Source organism: Coffea arabica, chromosome 11e (assembly GCF_036785885.1).
Source record: "Coffea arabica cultivar ET-39 chromosome 11e, Coffea Arabica ET-39 HiFi, whole genome shotgun sequence".
NCBI classification, from domain to species: Eukaryota; Viridiplantae; Streptophyta; class Magnoliopsida; order Gentianales; family Rubiaceae; genus Coffea; species Coffea arabica.
The window spans coordinates 11246182-11267238 of record NC_092331.1 but is presented as its reverse complement, the minus strand read 5'-3'; the positions used below and the strand labels follow the sequence as shown (position 1 = coordinate 11267238).

Here is a 21057-nt window from a genome sequence, read left to right as displayed (position 1 = left end):
ATAATGGTTCTGTCCCTATCGGTCTCCCGTAAGCTCAGTTGAGCCTCCCAATAGTTAGAGTAGGAGTAGGAGTAGAAGTAGGGATGACAATTGACAAAATATATATATATATATACAATTAAAGTTGGTTCTCCAAATTATAAATGCCCTCGATTCTCTCCTATTTGAGGTAACAAAAACAACGCCCTCCCTCGCTCTCTACTATTTTTTCCTGAGCTGTCTTACTAATTTAAACATCGGAGGTGAAACAGGGGACAAGCCCCCATCTCTGCTGCTTCTTATTTGCAGGCTAAAGTCTCGCCCCTATCGGATTTTGACTACACAAAGGGCACATTTATTCTACGAATTTTTTTTAAAAGAAAAAAAAATCTTAAAATGTATGTGCATTGTATCATTAGAATAAATTCCCGAACAATATTTTAGTGGAATTGGTCAAATGGTATTTCCTATTTCCTCGAGTCAGCCAGCACTCGATAAACACATCAAAAATGGATTATTAGATACACATACGATTATACTTCTCCCTAGACGATTTGTCTTGTATTTATTGAGCACATAATAGAAGAATCCATAAATTTTCTCGTATCATTTGGTTAAGAGCTCACGGACCAAAATGTATATCTTAAGTATTCATGGGGCCTCAAAGTAGTTTCTTGAAATTCTAAGGGTTCCAAAAAAAAACGTTTAATCAAACCGTGAAAAGGTCAGATTCGTAACAGCAGGTATATCAAAACCCAGAGGTCCTCAGGAACCTTCAAGAGTTGCCGGCTTTTGATGGTTTCCTGTGGAGTAACTTTACGTATTTTACAAAAGTCACTCTGTCGAGTTTGACAAAAAAGACATGACAGCCGAACTGGGGTGTGTGAGAGTTCTTACTTAAGGCTTAGAAGCCATCCTACTTAGCTGTGTAGTCCAACATCGAGTTTGGGGGGGGGGGGATTTGGGTAGTATTTAAGGTCCTCAGGAACCTTCAAGAGTTGCCGGCTTTTGATGGTTTCCTGTGAAGTAACTTTACGTATTTTACAAAAGTCACTCTGTCGAGTTTGACAAAAAAAAAGGTATATCAAAACCCAGGGATGAATTATTCTAGCTAGCATTTACTTGGTAATTGGATGATGAATCTTAGAATTAAAGGACTGGAATTGAAATGAGTTGCAGAAAAGAATATAAAAGAAAGAAAGTAACGAGGAAACATCAATTATCCAACACATTTCGGGTCCTCACAATTCGATTCGGTGTGGCCCTCACTTGACAAATCCATGGAAATTGAGAGAAACGGGTTCGATGGTGATGGACCATTGGGCCGCTAGCTTCGTCGAGCGGGCTGTCACTGTTAATACCGTCTACCGCTAAACCTCCGCTCACTGTAACTAAGCTAGTAGGAAACCACGTGCTGGATCACCAAACTTTTTATTCTTTTAGGAGTTTTTGTTAAAATATATATATATATATATATATTATAGTATTTTGATATATATAAAGTAAAAAGGTGATTAAAAATGTGAAAAAAAAAAGTAAAATTTTTTTTGCAGAAAACCATATTCCAATTAAGGCTGTGACCAGACCTATATCTCTCTCCCTTTTTTTTTTTGGATACGGGGCAGGAGCGGTCGTCAGGCCGACCGCTCCTGAACGGTCCTCTCACAAGCAAAAACATGAGGAGAAAAATGATCCACGTCAAGAAGGCTTAAGAAGGGGCAAAAACGACGCCGTTCCAAATTAAAAAATTTGGGCTTCCAAACGGAATCAGACGGAGCAAACGGTAGAGTTGAAATTTTGAAAAGCAAATTGAAATTTTGAATTAGCCGCACAAAACGAAATTGAGGGAAGAGGCTTGGCGTACTCCGTCTGAAGATAGGGAGCTCAGTTTTCTTTTTTCAGAAACCTCGTATCTCAGTTTTCTTTCTTAGAAAACTGTAGCACAAAATTCACAGAGCTGAAGGAAGAGGCTTGGCGTGCTCCGTCTGAAGATAGGGAGTTGACAGAAAACTCTTATCTTAGTTTTCTTTTCTCAGAAAACTCGACACAATTTCCGTCCGAGAGTGTTACCGAGAAACTGAGAAGAGACTTTGGTGACTGGGTCAGCAAATGTTGTATCCATTTTAAATGCTTACAAGGCTTGCAGGAAGGTAGAAGCAAACAGAGAAAATTCAACATGTCATAAAACACCAGATTCTGTCCTTCAACTTAATAGCAGAAGCAGCTGCACTCTCTGAATTTGGTGAAATGTAGAGTGTATTAGCAGACGAAGGTAACGTGACTGAACCATATAACTAACTGTGGCCAATTATTTGTCATCCAAATGCACATCTGTTAAATGAAAGATGAAATTAGATTCACTGAAGACATCATATGAAGATGATAGAAGAATAGTAAAATTGTACCGTATCTGTGTGTGTGTGTGTGAGCATTTAGCTTTTCAGTGATGAACTATAATGGGATAGTAGTCATCGGAAGACCCAGGGGTATGTATTGAAATCAAGCGGAATTAGTGAAAGATGAGAGAAATAAAGTCACATTTAACAAGTGAACGAATGTACATCCTGTTGTAAATTAGTTACATGTTATAGGTACTGTATTACAATTGATATGAATCATTGTGCATCTAATAGTTGGTCCATACTCATGACACAATCTTAGTTTGCCCTTCTCTCCTGACCATGCAGTGTGTATATAATGGAGGTGCAGAATTAAATGAGGTAAAACAGAGGAAAAGACCGACCTATGTGAATAATAAATGGGTGTACCTGGTGTTGTAAGTAAATTACATGATGTAATAAATATATTACAATGAGTAGAAAATGCTTATTTGGCCCTCAAAATATAGAAATAGTAAAAAATACGGAGTTGGCTTAGGCGGTTGTCATTGACGAATGACATAAGGTCCAGTGAACAAAGTACCTAGAACCTAAATATAATCATCCGAGTGGATGTACATACAGTTAAAATATACTTACAACATGTGACCAACACATTACAATATGTATAACTTATTGTACACGGAGTTGTATTTGTACATACATAATATCGTTGTCTTAGAGTATAATAGGATTTGGTGTACGAGTATTTGTACAATATTAATCATATCGATGAACGTAATAATAGGATTTGGTATACGAATAATGTGTGTAACATAACACATTATGAATGGTAATATACATTTATGTTGTCGTTTATGTACATACCATTCATGAACTGCTGCAAATTAAGGTGTTTGATGCATAATTAGTAGGAGCAGAAGTAACGGATTGTAACAAATTGGTAGAAGATAGGACCCCTGAATTAGAAATGGAGTTCAATAGTGAAGAGGATGCGCACAAGTTTTACAACAACTATGCCTTTAAAACGGATTTTAATGTATGCAAAGACTATCTAAATAAAGACAAAGACGGTGTGACGACGTCTAGGAGATATAGTTACTGCAAGGAAGGTGTAAAACGCAAGTACGAAGGTGATGTGATGCCAAAAAGGACACGAGCGCCGACGAAAACAGGGTGTGGAACTAAAATGGTTATTGTGTTGCTTAGAGAGATAATGAAGTACCGTGTACATGACCTTATCTTAGAACATAACCATGAGTTGCACATTGCTTAATGTTCGCACATGATGCCATTACAAAGAAAAGTGAGTGAGGCTCAAGGATTCCAAGTTGAAACAAGCGAGGATGCTGGGATTTCATTGAAACAGAGCCATGAGCTTATGGGAAAGGAGGCAGGTGGGATGGAAAATGTGGGATATACTCGGAAAGACCTGAAACGATATCTTCGTACTCGACGGGAAAGGAGTTTGAAATATGGAGAAGCAGGTAACATGCTGAATTATTTTCAAGAGCAAACACTCGAGAATCCATCCTTTTTTCATGCCGTACAGCTGAATTGTGAAGGGCAGATAACTAATATCTTTTGGCCTGATGTTCGCGTTGACCATTTTATTTAATACCATAGAATTTAAAGTTATAGAATCTAAGCCAGCAGTACAAATATTAAATTAAGAACTTTCACTTAAATGTAGTATTGTATATGCATGTATTGTATTCCATTCTTGAGAGCATGTGGGTCATTTATGGATTGATAATGTCGTCATGTAACTGCAGGTTGAGTTAAATGAGCTGTATAACGTTGCTGTTAGCAGCCAACGAAGAATATTAAAGATTGCAGAAATGCTCGCTTCTCAGCCAAGAGCAAAAGCTTCCACTTCTGGGCCTGAAGCATTGGACAAAGGAAAAAAAACCTATACAGGAGGACTATACAATGCACAAGAGTCCTGATACCGAAGAAGAGCTGGAATTTCAATCTGCCAAAGAAGGGGGCAACGATGAGGAGGATGATGCTGATGAATTTGATGCGGAAGGGTCTGAAGAAGTTGAGTATAATGCATTGCAGAGTGAAGAAGACGATGCTAATACGAGGACAAATATTGAAGCCATTCCAAACCTAGAGCTGAATAAAGATGTAATGGGCATGGAGAATCCAATTCCTACCTCATCAGTCGTATCCGATAACATCAGTCAGGGATTGCAACAAGGGGCCACCATGACAACAACTGAGCAAGGAAGCATTATACACCTTCAAGAGCAAGAGCATGAGCAATATAGGTCAAATGTCATAGAACTTGCCGAAAAAGATCAATCAACGGTGCAACCACCTTTGAACGCTAGTGCATCGACGTCACATCTACATCCGCTAGAAGCACCATGTAGGTTGCGATCATATGGTCGAAAGTGGAAAGGTTGGTACAGTTATAATATTCATAAGGTTCTAATTCAAATAACATGACTGTAACAACTATATACACACACGGTAACTCTGTTTATACCATCATGATGCTATGTATATGGGTCTGAATTGTCACTAGTCATCATTCAAAACTTGTAGGCATAGTGTTATAACACACCAATGTCAGCTGCATATAAAACGGACACGACAAACTGAATTGAGTATAATAATTAAGTATGACTTTATTTCAACCACATCCAGATAAGCCTAATGTCATGTTAAGCCAATTGGGAAGTTACAGTGTGTTTGAAAAACTGTTAGTTACATCGTGTTTGAAGATTGTTATAAAATAGTTATTAAGAAGTTACAGTGTGTTTAAAGATTGTTACGAAAAAAATTACTTGGGACGTTACAGATTAAAAATTAATACAAAACTTCATATTTAAAGACTGTTTACAGTGGGTTTATAGTTTGTTATAAAATTAGTTATTGGGAAGTTACAGTTTAAAAATTAATACAAAACTTCATATATGATGACTGTTAGTTACGAATTGTTTGTAGGTTGTTACAAAATAGTTATTGGAAAGTTATAGTGCGTTCAAAGACTGTTACAAAATAGTTATTTGAGAAGTTGCAGTTTGAAAATTAATACAAAACTCCATATTTGAAGACTATTGGTTACGAAGTGTTTGTCGGTTGTTACAAAATAGTTATTGGGAAGTTACAGTATGTTCAAAAATTGTTACAAAATAGTTATTTGGGAAGGTATAGTTTGCAAATTAGTACAGAACTCCATATTCGTAAACTGTTAGTTACGAAGTGTTTGTAGGTTGCTACAAAATAGTTATTAGAAAGTTAAATGTTATTGAAAGTTGTTACAAAATACTTCATTGGGAAGTTAGAATGTGAAAACTAATACAAAACTCCATGTTTGATGATTACATGTTACAGTGTGATTGTAGGTTGTTACAAAATAGTTATTGGGAAGTTATAGTGTGTTTGAAAATTAATACAAAACTGTTTGAAGAGTGTTAGTTACAGTGTGTTTGAAGGGCGTTACAAAATAGTTATTGGGACAGTTACAGTGAGTTTGAAAATTAATCGATTGATGTTTCTAGACTGTTAGTTACATTGTGTTTGAATACTGTTACAAAATGCTTTACAATTTGTTACACAACAACAGATAAATTGTATGTGAAATGCATGTTCTTTATTTTTTAGGAGGTCCTGACGTTGAGATGAAGCACAAGTCTACACGTGCAACAAAGAAGAGCATCGTTCTGCGGTCAGCGGAGTTCATTCTACCTGCACCTGTGACAGTAAGCATGTACGATAAAAATGTGGTTGCATATGCATGGGACCCCAACAAAAATCCCAAGTAAGATTCTTGACAAAACTATTAATTCGATCTTGTGAGCCATTTTCTTCGATAAGTACGCATGTGGTTCATTGTAAGATGGCCCAGGAAAATAGTATGAAAATGGATGAGAATTGACTTCATTATTACATGTCCGTTTTTTGGAGTACGATTATTTTTTATTAGTAAATCGTTCAATTGTGGCTCGGATTTGATAGGGACATACTTATTCAAATGTTTCAATTCTCACTGACACGGCTTGACTTGAAGACACTCGAAAATGGCATGCATGTATCGAATCGGGTCAGTAGTTTATTATGTTTATTAAAAAAATTTGAGCGTCAATTTATTGATTGATTAGTGATACGTAAACGCAATTGTAACAGTCAATTACATGTTTTGGAAACCATTAGATATTGATTAGGTGGTTGACATGTTTGCCCTTCTCATGAATTGGGGTGGAAAAACTACCAAAAGTATGAAGTTTGAATGCTACATCGTTGAACCTCTAGCAGTTGTGAGTTTGAAATTTGGACTGTATCCTATTATGTGCTAAATTTTGTCAGCATCATATCTAAATTGGTATTACGAGCCAACGCACTATTACTGATGTCTTTTACACTGCTCATACTCGTCCATGTTATTGGTTGCAGGAAGGAATTTTAAAAATGGAAAAATTCAATAAGCTGTCTGATGCCAGCTTATCTGCCAGCTTATCTGAAGGGTAATAGCACAAACAAGAGAAGAGGAAAGGTTAATCCAATATTAACTAGTTGTATTATCACTAGTTGTAACATCGGGGAATATCTAGTTGGAATATTATTCAGTTTTAAATACAGCAGACGAAAAGCTGCTGATTGCAAATTCATTGGTTATAATGAATTGTAACACACACCTAACTGGTTGTAATACAATCCGTACATAGTGAAACGTACAGGTCACTGATGTGTAACTCTTTATACACGTGACTCTAAATATTGGTGCACAGGTCATTTCATTACAAAATCTGCATAATTTGTTTTATTGTCTGAACAGATTTGACATAGTTCAATGGCATACATCGAACTCTACAGTTTCTACTGCCATGACAAAATTGTTTGGCCTGGAATGCGTTGTCTAGGCATATTTTAGCACATTGTGAGGGTCCTGCGCACTGTAAAAGGGCGTGGTTGCAGTATTATATCCCAGTTAGAGAAAATTTTTTTCGTTTTATTCTTCACACTTTCCATTTTATTCTACTGAAGGGTAACAATGAACCCGTGCCTGAAATTTGTTATTAGTATTCTTCAATCCTCCTCTAACTTCAATTGCAGTGTCATCAATAGAGGGTTCACACAGAAATCAAATTCTTGGGTGCCAAAGAACAGCCAGTAGATTGCATGATGTTCAGGAAGATCTCGCTAATTTAATGAAATGTTCGAGAAGATCTCGCTACATCAATTGTTTTGGGGTTCAAATCGGCCATCTCTATGTTCTTATTAGATACTTACTAAAGTGTCTAAGAAATTTTATGTGTTGGGGGGAGGACTTATTGTTTGTACCGAGGGCAATAGCACATACAAGAAAAGAGGAAATGTTCATCGGATATTAACTAGTTGTAGTATCACTAGTTGTAATATCAGGGAATTTCTAATTATAATATCACTAGTTTTAACTAGATATCCGAAAAACTGTCAATTGCAAATTCATTAGTTGTAATGATTTGTAAAATATACATAACTGGTTGTAACTCAAAATGTACATCGCGTAATCAAAATTTGTTGTATTTTAAATATTAGTTACCCTATTTTCAAATTAGTTCCAACGAAATATCATGTTCTTCTACGAAACTGTTACTTATTATGTGGTCAATGGGAACCAAGCCGAGCCATCAATTGTAACTTCATTTCTATACTGAAGGAGTAATACCTACTGATATAAGCTTGTGATACTATCCGTAATACTCATCCTTGTAATACAAAGATCCTCGTACATCAATGGTGCCTGTACAACCTCGTCAATAAGTTGTAACAGATTATTAATTGCTTGTAACATACATATGCAGAATTTTCAGGTTGGAACAGCCACTTAATGTCTCGTTCAAAAAGTATAGTTACACATCATTCATCAATCTCATTCTCGGGAGAGGCCACATCAACGCGTAGTTGCAATCCCTGAGTGTTATTTCCTCCCTGAAATGCGAAACGATGGCAAATCAGCAAATATTATTAATGAAACATACAATTAATGATATACGATATCCAAGTCTCCAATTAACAATATTACATAAACATGTGCTTTAATGATAAAAGTTTGTCACCTGCGGTGATGGTGCAAATACATGATATGCATCAACATCACAGTGTGTTGAAATTGCCGCACGCTCCTCTTACATTACGTAGTATAAGTAATTGGCTGTCCACAAATCATTACCAGTGCCTATATTGCTCACTTATAACGTTAAATTAGACTAGACATTATAACAAAAATGATATATCAGACCATTAAAATATCTCTGACGGCGTTATGGTTGAAAAAAATAGATAATTTGGGATGCATCCATTCTGTAGGGACACTTGCAGGAGGCCCCTGATTAGTCAAACGGTGGAGGTTCGCATAATAAAAAATAATATGTTATTAAAGCGAACAGACGTTAACTACATAATTTGCATGATTTGACAACGTTCGGGTGCCCACAATTACAATTAAAGAAAAAAAGATAGTTCTACTACACGAATAAGAAGGTCTTTATTTTAACTACTAAATATATGCATACCGTTTCACTTTCATCGATATCAGGAGCAACAGCGTTTGGAGGGCCATTCACTGTCTGACTCATTGAATGGGTCTACGAGTTTCGTATGGGCCAATTCATTGTATAAGACAAATAAAATAGGTATATCAGAAGGGATGACGGCCATAACAACATTGTCACACAATGTAACATCAATGTAACTATTTATGCTGTTAGAAACATCTAAATAAAAGCAACAGTCATGTCCATTTTATACTAATCGAAACAGAATCAGTAGATGAACAGCATCCCATAAACATGTATTCCTCAAATGAAACAGATGTCGGCTCCGATTCTGAGACCTACAGTATTGACACGGCAATAATATTATTTCATAATTAATGGTACCTAAACTTTAGTTAATAGTATAACGATAACTTAGTTTTAGCATAAATGTTCCCCTAGTACCAAAATTTGATCCATACCGTAGTCTGTGTAGTCCTTGACAGTCTAGATTTTCTTTTTACTCTGTCAAATTTATCAACCCAACTTCGCATCATTCTAATTTTCTTCCCACCACCTCATTTTTTAATGCCTCTTGCGACTACTGCCTCCCTCATTTCATTTACAATTTCAATTTTATCCTATTTCTCGACATTCAGATTTTTTTGATTTTGCAAAGGTTGCTCTTCGCTTTCTGAGAGGAAGAGTTCAACTCTCTTTGCCAAATCGGATGTGACAGTGATTGCTATTTTACTGGTGTCCTCCGACATTGCTGTTCGAGTTGCGACCTTAATCATGGCTGGAGCGAGCTCCCGATAACTAGTTGAAATGATTGCTTTTGGATCAGCTATAATTTCCCGTCCTTACCGATCAAAACAGTCTCCAGCTCGAGCTCTTCTTGTCCATCGTCTCTTAACGTATTCAAAAGGAATTGTCTTTATGCCTACGGTATCAAACACCTTCAATGAGTGTCCACACAAAATTCCTTCATTCTCGTATTTTTTGCAACTACAATGTACACTTAGATCATTCCGATTGAATACCACTATTCTTTCAGATCCTCCATCATATCTCATGACCGCAAACTCTACAAACATCCCTGCATCTTGTTGTCTCAATATAACCATAGCTGTTGACTCGCCATATTCATTTTGGAATGCAACAAATACGGTGGGTGAATACGTCTCTGCTGCATGTACAAGCACAGGTGTTTGCCTCAACCCAACCATAGGGAGCTTTTGCCTCATTTCATAATCTGCGATGAGTTCATTATGTCTCTTATCATCAATCACTCGATTGAAATGTCTAAAGAACTGCACAAGATCATGATCCAGTTTCAAATGATTTTTAATTGCTACATTTAGGCTTTCGCTAAATTGGGTGCTTTGCATTCCCGCGGTCTATCTTTCTTTCATCATACACCTTGCCCACTCATCACGAATTCGATACAACTCGAAAAGCCATTTATTATTTTCAAGATTGTATTTTTTCACCATCGCCTCCCACACCCTATTGAACTGTTCCACTTCTTCAAACTCATACATGCAGGCACCAAACATGTATGGAATATCACTATTTTTCTTGTAATGATTGCCAAGATGTTTCATAAAATTACGCCTTATGTGAAACGTACATAGACCGTGAAATGTTTCTGGCATGACAACTGAAAGAGCGGCTGCCATGGCGTGATCTTGATCGGTTAATATGGTATTTGGACGCTTTCCGCACATTACTTCTAGAAATGTACCAAATACCTATTTGAAAGAATCTATAGTCTCATCACACATAAGGGCAGCACCGAATATCACAATTCGCCTATGTTGGTTAAAACCCACAAACACTCCAAGTGGGAGGTATTCTTTATTTATTTTGTAGGTTGTGTCGAATGTGACTACGTCTCCAAAAAAGTTGTAATCAATTAACATTCCTACATCAGGCCAAAAGATATTAAATATCTGCCCTTCACAATTCAGCTGTACGGCATGAAAAAAGGATGGATTCTAGAGTGTTTGCTCTTGAAAATAATTCAGCATGTTACCTGCTTCTCCATATTTCAAACTCCTTTCCCATCGAGTAAGAAGATATCGTTTCAGGTCTTCCCGAGTATATCCCACATTTTTCATCCCACCTGCCTCCTTTCCCATAAGCTCATGGCTCTGTTTCAATGAAATCCCAGCATCCTCGCTTGTTTCAACTTGGAATCCTTGAGCCTCACTCACTTTTCTTTGTAATGGCATCATGTGCGAACATTAAGCAATGTGCAACTCATGGTTATGTTCTAAGATAAGGTCATGTACACGGTACTTCATTATCTCTCTAAGCAACACAATAACCATTTTAGTTCCACACCCTGTTTTCGTCGGCGCTCGTGTCCTTTTTGGCATCACATCACCTTCGTACTTGCGTTTTACACCTTCCTTGCAGTAACTATATCTCCTAGACGTCGTCACACCGTCTTTGTCTTTATTTAGATAGTCTTTGCATACATTAAAATCCGTTTTAAAGGCATAGTTGTTGTAAAACTTGTGCGCATCCTCTTCACTATTGAACTCCATTTCTAATTCAGGGGTCCTATCTTCTACCAATTTGTTACAATCCGTTACTTCTGCTCCTACTAATTATGCATCAAACACCTTAATTTGCAGCAGTTCATGAATGGTATGTACATAAACGACAACATAAATGTATATTACCATTCATAATGTGTTATGTTACACACATTATTCGTATACCAAATCCTATTATTACGTTCATCGATATGATTAATATTGTACAAATACTCGTACACCAAATCCTATTATACTCTAAGACAACGATATTATGTATGTACAAATACAACTCCGTGTACAATAAGTTATACATATTGTAATGTGTTGGTCACATGTTGTAAGTATATTTTAACTGTATGTACATCCACTCGGATGATTATATTTAGGTTCTAGGTACTTTGTTCACTGGACCTTATGTCATTCGTCAATGACAACCGCCTAAGCCAACTCCGTATTTTTTACTATTTCTATATTTTGAGGGCCAAATAAGTATTTTCTACTCATTGTAATATATTTATTACATCATGTAATTTACTTACAACACCAGGTACACCCATTTATTATTCACATAGGTCGGTCTTTTCCTCTGTTTTACCTCATTTAATTCTGCACCTCCATTATATACACACTGCATGGTCAGGAGAGAAGGGCAAACTAAGATTGTGTCATGAGTATGGACCAACTATTAGATGCACAATGATTCATATCAATTGTAATACAGTACCTATAACCTGTAACTAATTTACAACAGGATGTACATTCGTTCACTTGTTAAATGTGACTTTATTTCTCTCATCTTTCACTAATTCCGCTTGATTTCAATACATACCCCTGGGTCTTCCGATGACTACTATCCCATTATAGTTCATCACTGAAAAGCTAAATGCTCACACACACACACACAGATACGGTACAATTTTACTATTCTTCTATCATCTTCATATGATGTCTTCAGTGAATCTAATTTCATCTTTCATTTAACAGATGTGCATTTGGGCTAATACACTCTACATTTCACCAAATTCAGAGAGTGCAGCTGCTTCTGCTATTAAGTTGAAGGACAGAATCTGGTGTTTTATGACATGTTGAATTTCCTCTGTTTGCTTCTACCTTCCTGCAAGCCTTGTAAGCATTTAAAATGGATACAACATTTGCTGACCCAGTCACCAAAGTCTCTTCTCAGTTTCTCGGTAACACTCTCGGACGGAAATTGTGTCGAGTTTTCTGAGAAAAGAAAACTAAGATAAGAGTTTTCTGTCAACTCCCTATCTTCAGACGGAGCACGCCAAGCCTCTTCCTTCAGCTCTGTGAATTTTGTGCTACAGTTTTCTAAGAAAGAAAACTGAGATACGAGGTTTCTGAAAAAAGAAAACTGAGCTCCCTATCTTCAGACGGAGTACGCCAAGCCTCTTCCCTCAATTTCGTTTTGTGCGGCTAATTCAAAATTTCAATTTGCTTTTCAAAATTTCAACTCTACCGTTTGCTCCGTCTGATTCCGTTTGGAAGCCCAAATTTTTTAATTTGGAACGGCGTCGTTTTTGCCCCTTCTTAAGCCTTCTTGACGTGGATCATTTTTCTCCTCATGTTTTTGCTTGTGAGAGGACCGTTCAGGAGCGGTCGGCCTGACGACCGCTCCTGCCCCGTATCCCATGCATAACCACGTTTCCAGAAGCGCGTGGTCAAATCTTGCAGCGCCATGCGCAGGCGTGATTTTCACCGTTCATAATAAATAATTAAATATCTGTGACGAATACGCAGATGATTTATACATAGAAGTTGACCTTTGACCAAAAAAAAAAAAAAGAATACGCAGATGATTTCATTTTGATTCCATATACTGAAGTGATTGCTGCCTCAGTAGTCAGTTCCTTGTTCAGTTCTGCATTGTGCAAATTCTTCCACTTCTTTTTTTTTGAAAAAAAATTATCTCTCCTTTTTTTTTTGTACGTTTTAAGTTATAATAATTAGGAAATGTTTAAGACTATGACAGAAGTTCTACTAGCTAATGGAAGATTTTATGCTACTAATTATGGTTTGTTTGGATAGTAGATCATCAGCATATTTTTAACCATTTTTTTATCTCACATACATCACATGAAAAGAAGTGTTACAGTATTTTTTTTATAAATAATTTATTATCCAAACACACGCACATATGTATTAATATATTAGTGTCCAAATAATAAACGGTGACAAATGTGTTTGGATTGTAAATTATTTGAGATAATTTTGTGAAAAAATACTGTAACACTTTTTTGATATGATGTATGCGAGATAAAAAGGTGATTGAAAAATGCGTTGATGCTGCAAACATATCAGTGCGTGTAAAGAAGGTTTAAATAAGGTGAAATAATTAACGATCCAAACAACAAACCATGGAGAAAATGATACATGCAAAATGTGTCGGATACGAGCAGAATTTCTGAAACTTTTGTCAAGATATGTACAAGGACATGACAATCAAATAATTAGTGATATACTCAATCTTTATTCTATGTCTATCTGCTATACCTAAAGTATATTTTTGTGAAAATCCTGCATGTATGTAAGTTGTATTATGAGACTAATATATACTACTCCCTCCGTCCCACTTTGATAGTTCTGTTTCTTTTTTCACACAGTTTAAGAAAAAATAGTTAATTTTATTGAAAAAGTAAATTTAGATTGTTATTTTCCTAAAATACCCTCACATTAAATAGAGTACAACTTTATGGGAACTTGAATTGATGGTAAAAAAAGAATCAACTCTCATTAAATGGGGTAGGTTTATAGTAACAACAACTTACATTGAATAATGGCATTTTAGGAAAATTAAAATACAACTACATTCTTCAATTGGAAAGTGGACTACAATTTGGGACAGACGAAAAAGGAAAACAGGACTATCAAAGTGAAACGGAGGAAGTAATTTTTTGTGTTTGTTTCTAACTTTTTAAGATGTATGTCGTTTAGTATATAATTTTTTTTAAAAAAAAATATATAGGTACTAAATAAATAAATGGGATACAATACAATACAAGTAATCCTATCTACTTAGGAATTAGGAATAGTAGGAATAGAAATGATAGACGCTAAGGTAGCAGTAGTGGACTAGTAGTAGTAGTGTAACAGTTGTTAGTAGGAGTGAGGCACGTGAAAATGCTGAGTGGGTAGGATTAGGAAGCAGCATAAAATTTGATGATTTTAGGCATATTCTGTTGCCTGCCGCTGCTGACCAATCCCGCCGCTTCAATCTTGCCTTGTCCTGCCGAAGACTAAAAAGCGAAAGCTCCATTCCCACTTCCACTTTCTCCTACTTCACTTTATACGTACTTTTTTCTACTCGTAGCAATTAACGAACAGATCCATTCAATTAAAGAAAATTACAGCAGTTAAACGCATTTGTAGTAGTATTAGTATAAAAAGAAAAAATCTTGAACAGCAATCACTAGACAGCAGGACAGCACTAAGGAAGACTCTTCTTTTCCTCCTCCTAAAAGGGCTTTGAGGGTTCTGTGTCTTTCTCAGTCTCTGCGGTTTTTTTTTTTCTTTTGGGTGAGTCTATCACTGCTGCTTTGCTCTTCTTGTTGTCTGTTTAATGGCTTGCTTGTTTCTGTGATTTCTTGTTCTTTTTTTTGTTGTTGCAAAGTTAAAAAGGGTCCTTAATTGGGATCTAGATCTTTTTCGGTCTGATGAAACTTACGGGTAATGTTTTCTTGCTTCCATTTTTCTTGCCTTTCTGAATCTCATATGTTGCTTCCTTTTTGTTTGATCGGTCCTTTTCATGAAAAAGTGCAGTCACTGGGAAAGCACTGTCATTCTCCCTGGTTCAGCAACCCCTTCCCCCTTCAAAATAAAGATTAACAAAAATATAGACAGGAAAAGAAAGAAACAAAATCATTGGGATTTCTCCTTTCAATCCCTTGAAGAACACAATTGGACCATGATTGATGCATTTTTAGTTCGTCCTCTAGATGTATGCTGCCTTTGAGCGCATTCCACCACTTGCACGAATGATTACAATCCATTCTTGCATTCGTCTACTTGAGCATGTTGTTATTTAGCCCTTCTGCTAATCTAGCTGCGTTTGCTTCTTCTAGGATTTAAACAGTCGCCATTTAGTTGTTTGCCGTGTTTGATCGGACGAAAATGTCTAACATAAACATTGAGGGCATTTTGAAAGAGCTTCCGAATGATGGCCGAATTCCCAAGACAAAGATTGTCTGCACTTTGGGACCGGCTTCGCGATCTGTCCCAATGTTGGAGAAGCTTCTACATGCTGGGATGAATGTTGCCAGGTTCAATTTCTCCCATGGGACCCACGAATACCATCAGGAGACCTTGGACAATCTCAGAATTGCTATGCATAACATTCAAATCCTGTGCGCTGTCATGCTTGACACAAAGGTCCGTGATTTAAAGTGCTTTGCTGTTTTCTCTGCAATTTTATTTTGTGTTTTTCTGGTTGGTTCTTGCACTCTTGATGAGCTTGAGTAATAGGATGCTCAGATGTATACGTGCTTGCCCGTGAAATTCCAGCTTTGTGACGCTACTTAAGATCAGAGAATCATCAAGCTCTGCCATAAAAATTCATTGCCTTTCAAAGTGCCAAAAGTTGCAAACATTTTGTCTTTTCCCCGACTCATTTAGTCAGATATGTGCAATGAAAGAACTTTTGACTAGTGGCAGGTTATGCCTACAATTGAGGTGAAATATTTTCTTTCTATCTGTTTTTAACATCATTTAATCCATGAAATTACATTAGAAAATATGACATTAATAATGTGGCTATTATTCATGTGATCATCTTGTCCCAAATCTAGTTTGTAAGGATAAGGATAAAATTATGTAATTTTTCCAACTTCTTCGCACTGAAACTTTCTTGATGCACTGCTGAATTATGTGTCTGTGTCTGTTTGTATCAGGGTGTGATTTTAGCCGAGTTTACTAAAGTATTTTACTAGTCCTGGAGAATTTAAAATAAGAATACCCCCATCCCAGCTTTCGAGCCTTCTTCAGAAAGAAAAGATATTAGGTCATAGGCATGATATTGACATATGAATACAATTATGAATTGTTTTTCCCAGGTCAGCAATGCTTGAATCATCAGGACTTGAATTCTTCCCTTTGCACTGCAAGTTTGTGACTTCTATTTCCTTTCCAAGACTTGGGTTGAGGTTTCATTGACCTAATGGTTTTCCCAAGACCTGGATGGTATCTTGCAACCTTCTTCTACATGCTATCTTTGGAGCTAAGTAACATCAAAATGCTCCCAAGCTTAATCCTGGGTTTTCTTGGATTTAAAGTTTAATGATCTCTAGATCATTTTTTCTCCGTAGTTGCTATAGACTTTCTTTTCTCATCAGTCATTGAGTATGAGTTTTTAGTTGGCTGGTTTGTGTGACCTCTTTCCCAGAACAATCTTGAACTGCTTTATGATTTCATGTACTCGTAGTTGTACTATTCAAACGTGTGGAAAATAACACTACTCTGCACTGCACTAGTATTATTCAAACTTGGTCAGGGAATATAATACTCTATCCTCATGTGGTGCAGGGGCCTGAGATCCGAACTGGTTTTCTGAAGGATGGGAAGCCTATTCAGCTCAAGGAAGGCCATGAAATTACTGTAACCACAGATTACGGCATAAAAGGAGACGAGAAAATGATTTCCATGAGCTATAAAAAGTTGCCTGTGGATTTGAAGCCTGGAAATATTATCTTGTGTTCAGATGGCACTGTCACACTTACTGTTTTGTCCTGTGATCCACAAGCTGGGACAGTGCGATGTCGTTGTGAGAATACTGCTATGCTAGGAGAGAGGAAGAATGTGAATCTTCCTGGTGTTGTGGTGGATCTTCCGACGCTTACAGAGAAGGACAAGGAAGATATCTTGGGATGGGGAGTCCCTAATAATATTGATATGATAGCTCTCTCATTTGTGCGGAAGGGATCAGATCTTGTTAATGTCCGCAAAGTTCTTGGGCCCCATGCCAAGCGCATTCAGCTAATGTCAAAGGTATGTAGATTTTTTTCTCTTTGGAGATGTTATCTGCTATTTATAGCACATTTGAAAACCAAAAAGGAAAAAGAAATGTGTTTAAACTGCAGCATTTTCCTTGCTTCCTTATTGCATGCAAGTATTGTAATTTCTTCATTCGTTTAGCTGTGGTTATTAGAACATTGATGATATGATTTTCTTAGCGAATGCTTTCTCTTATTCCAAAGATTGACTCTTGCTGCTTAAACTGAAGGTTGAGAATCAAGAAGGCGTTATCAACTTTGATGAAATCCTACGTGAGACAGATTCCTTTATGGTTGCTCGGGGTGACCTTGGAATGGAAATCCCTGTGGAGAAAATCTTTCTGGCACAGAAAATGATGATATACAAGTGTAATCTTGTTGGTAAACCTGTGGTAACTGCTACTCAAATGCTTGAATCCATGATTAAGTCTCCACGACCCACTCGTGCTGAGGCCACTGATGTTGCTAATGCTGTCCTAGATGGCACTGATTGTGTAATGTTAAGTGGGGAAAGTGCTGCTGGGGCCTATCCTGAGATTGCAGTGAAAATCATGGCGCGTATTTGTATCGAGGCAGAATCCTCCCTTGATTATGGAGCTATCTTTAAGGAGATGATAAATTCAGCTCCATTGCCAATGAGCCCACTGGAGAGTCTTGCATCCTCAGCCGTCCGCACAGCTAACAAGGCTAGAGCAAAACTAATTGTTGTTCTGACACGTGGTGGTACAACAGCAAAGTTAGTTGCCAAGTACAGACCAGCTGTGCCAATTCTGTCAGTAGTTGTCCCGGTGTTAACAACTGACTATTTCGGTTGGAATATCAGTGATGAGACCCCAGCAAGGCATAGCTTGATTTATAGGGGCCTGATTCCACTTCTTGCTGAAGGATCTGCAAAAGCAACTGATTCAGAATCAACTGAGGTGATTTTAGAAGCTGCTTTGAAATCTGCCACACAGAAAGGGCTGTGCCAGCCTGGTGATGCAGTTGTCGCCCTTCACCGAATTGGAGCTTCGTCTGTTATCAAGATTTGCTTGGTCAAGTAAAGTGGTATGTCAAAGCCATGCATCACCACAATTGTGTCCCATGGACTAATGTTTTTGTTTCTGTTCGGCTGTTATCCTCATATTTGACAAGTACATGCAGCAAGACAAACAATTATGCGTTGCAAATATTCTATTTCCAGTATCTTGTCTTCGTTGAGTTGAGAAGCACTTTTACTTGGTTGGCTTTATAAAGAATCATCCTTCTTCCTAGTTTTGTTCAGTATTTTTCAGTTTATGTCAGCATCTAAGCTCCCTCACAGTTCAAAAACAAGCTCAAAGCAAATAAATATACCCACGACCCCAAGTTTTGCCCTTAAATGTGCTCATTATTTCATTTCGAGTGACCCCCTATTGAGTTGTGTTGACGTGTGCAGTGAAGTCTTGCTATCTGTATGTTTTCATAAATGTTAGTGTGAAGAAATTGTTTGACAACTGAGGGTCGTTTGGAACATGCAGGCATCCTTTCCTGGATACTGGCTCCATAAATTAACGAGTAGAATGGGGATTCTAAGCAATGCCATTTGTTCTTTCACAGGGAGAAGATATTTGATGTTGCATATGTACTTTGTAGCATGTAGATAAGGTATTTAGAATTTTGTTGTGCCTTCATACTTGTGACTGAAGACGGATGAGAAGGAATCAAGTTCTCTGCTTGTCTTCGATATCATGACATGAATAATGAATAATACTTGTATTAACATTTTTTCCCTACAATATTCATGAGGCTAGTTACTCTGCTGCATTTGACAAAAAGAATGTAGAGTTATGCTTATTACAGAAATAGGCTGATTATAAAGCTTTCAACTATCAGTGGAGCCTCGTTTACATTTGAGATTGTTCTCCTTTTTGAAATAGCTGGAATCTCAAATTCGTTTCTGGTGTCCACTTACAGGCGATTGAAGGGGAAAAAAAAAGATGTTTAGATATGTCTTCAGCCTTCATTTTTTTCTTCAATCTATAAATATGTTAGGCGTTTTTTGGTTGGGACAAAGGAACTAGAGGCAGAGATGAACACTCAGCAGCAGTCATTTTAAACAAGCTAGAATACGTAGAAATCTATAGAAGATAATAAAGTTCTAGTTTACTGCAATCTTGGGCACATCCATGCTGCTGGTGGCATGTATCTTTAGAGCTTGAGGAAGCTCATAGTGCATCTCAATCTGTTCATTGTCCAGGTGAAAAACTCCCATGTCAATAGCTTCCTAAGGATGATAAAGATCTCTGTCAGTGTTGTCATCTGTAAAGTGTATATAGAATTTGGCTGGCAATTACAGATATAGAGTGGTTGCCGAAACTCTGGATTTCAACCCATTCGAACTCGTCGATCACTTGATAGCTTGTAAACCTTGAACTTCAGTCACCTGGAGATCATATTCTTGATAATCCTGCAACCAGAGGTGAAGCCTACGGACTAAAAGTAGTTCTCCTTCCAGTGATTCAACTAGATACGAGGCCAAACCAATCTGCAGGTTCTTGTATGATCAAGTATTCCATTGGAGCAGCACCTGCATACCTATCATGACCAACAATAAATCTATGTTCAAATTCGAGGGGGTCTTCAGCGTCTTTGCTGCCTGATGATTCATTATGGCAACTGTAGTCCAAAGCAACAAGCTGATTTTTGCAGTTTACAGCATACAGCCGCCCCTTGTAAAACTGAACGTCACTCGCATCCAAAAACCGCCTGCAGGGCTAATTCCAAGACTCGTCACCTGACCTTATGAATCCCACAGCTTCTGCTGGTCCCTGGATTGCAGCAACCACGTAATCATCTGCCTGGATACAAACAAGGATCACAGGACAAAGTTACCTTGCGAATGAAGTTCTCAGGGTTAAGTTTGTAGCCCGTGGATTCGGGAAGAATTTCTGGATGTACCGGGGACAGATAAGGGATTGGTCAATGTGATGGAAAAATCTTCTTCTGCAAAAGCCCACCAGCCATAGTGGATAGTGGTATACCTCTTGTTATCCTCGAAAACACTGCACAAATTACGGTGTTCTTGACTTCCTGTCCACAGGGATCAAGAGCATCGGGGGGCTGTTGCTGGCTTGATTCGATACGGTTCAGTTTTTGATTGAGAGCCAATTGAACGCCATTTTCTGCAAACGGTACCAAATCGTATGTAATCCGGGATCAAAACCAACTTGCTCAGAATTGCATCAAGAATATCGACTGCAAGATTAGTCCAATCTACTACAGAAACAGATGATCCAGAGTCTGATTTAATATAACCCATGACAAACACCACATGCAAAAGAACACCGTAACTCGCCTCACATTCCAAAACCCTTAAAACTTGCAAGGAAAGAAGAACCAGTAGGAACCGAAACTCAGCCTCGCATTCCAGAGAGAGAGAGAGATGGAAATGCTATGAAAAAAACACCATGGGAGGAAAACACAAAACTGCCCATTAGTTCTTCGAGAGAAAGATGTGCCTGTCAGTTCATTGCATCATTTGGTGTCTGATCAATTCCCTTCCCTTTCCAATTGACTAGTTAAATTTTTGCACGATCAAGTTGAGTTCTTTCTGTTGATTTTACCTCGATATTCTACATCCAGCACATTAAAACTTCAACAGGATGAGATTGCAAATTCTGAAATTGAAGAGACGAAGAAACTCACAATTACCAATGAAGACTTACTGCCGAAACCTATTTTAAACATAATGTTGGAG

The 21057-nt window shown here is 37.4% G+C and overlaps 4 protein-coding genes across 5 annotated transcripts; 3 read left to right on the top strand and 1 right to left on the bottom strand.

Moving 5' to 3' along the window:
- Positions 1-1662: 1662 nt before the first annotated feature.
- On the top strand, positions 1663-6299 carry LOC140021734 (uncharacterized). The gene is made up of 3 exons (XM_072073039.1): positions 1663-3805; positions 4094-4728; positions 5937-6299. Exons 2-3 carry the CDS (start codon positions 4251-4253, stop codon positions 6095-6097), a joined length of 639 nt encoding a protein of 212 aa, XP_071929140.1. The 5' UTR covers positions 1663-3805; positions 4094-4250; the 3' UTR covers positions 6098-6299.
- LOC140021631 (protein FAR1-RELATED SEQUENCE 12-like) lies at positions 3289-3594 on the top strand. Its single transcript, XM_072072903.1, has one exon. It carries the CDS (start codon positions 3289-3291, stop codon positions 3592-3594), a length of 306 nt encoding a protein of 101 aa, XP_071929004.1.
- A 4738-nt stretch (positions 6300-11037) lies between the features above and the next one.
- Positions 11038-11343, bottom strand: LOC140021630 (protein FAR1-RELATED SEQUENCE 12-like). The gene has a single exon (XM_072072902.1). It carries the CDS (start codon positions 11341-11343, stop codon positions 11038-11040), a length of 306 nt encoding a protein of 101 aa, XP_071929003.1.
- Positions 11344-14574: 3231 nt separating this feature from the next.
- On the top strand, positions 14575-19096 carry LOC113717851 (pyruvate kinase, cytosolic isozyme). 2 transcript variants are annotated; one of them, XM_027242675.2, is made up of 5 exons: positions 14575-14871; positions 15417-15723; positions 16873-17334; positions 17570-18386; positions 18839-19096. In XM_027242675.2, the coding sequence occupies exons 2-4, from the start codon at positions 15466-15468 to the stop codon at positions 18380-18382; spliced, it is 1533 nt and encodes a 510-aa protein (XP_027098476.1). In that variant the 5' UTR covers positions 14575-14871; positions 15417-15465; the 3' UTR covers positions 18383-18386; positions 18839-19096. The 2 variants fall into 2 exon arrangements, with proteins under 2 accessions (XP_027098476.1, XP_027098475.1); XM_027242674.2 differs by lacking the exon at positions 18839-19096 and having other exon boundaries at positions 14576-14871; positions 17570-18592.
- The last annotated feature ends 1961 nt before the right edge of the window (positions 19097-21057 follow it).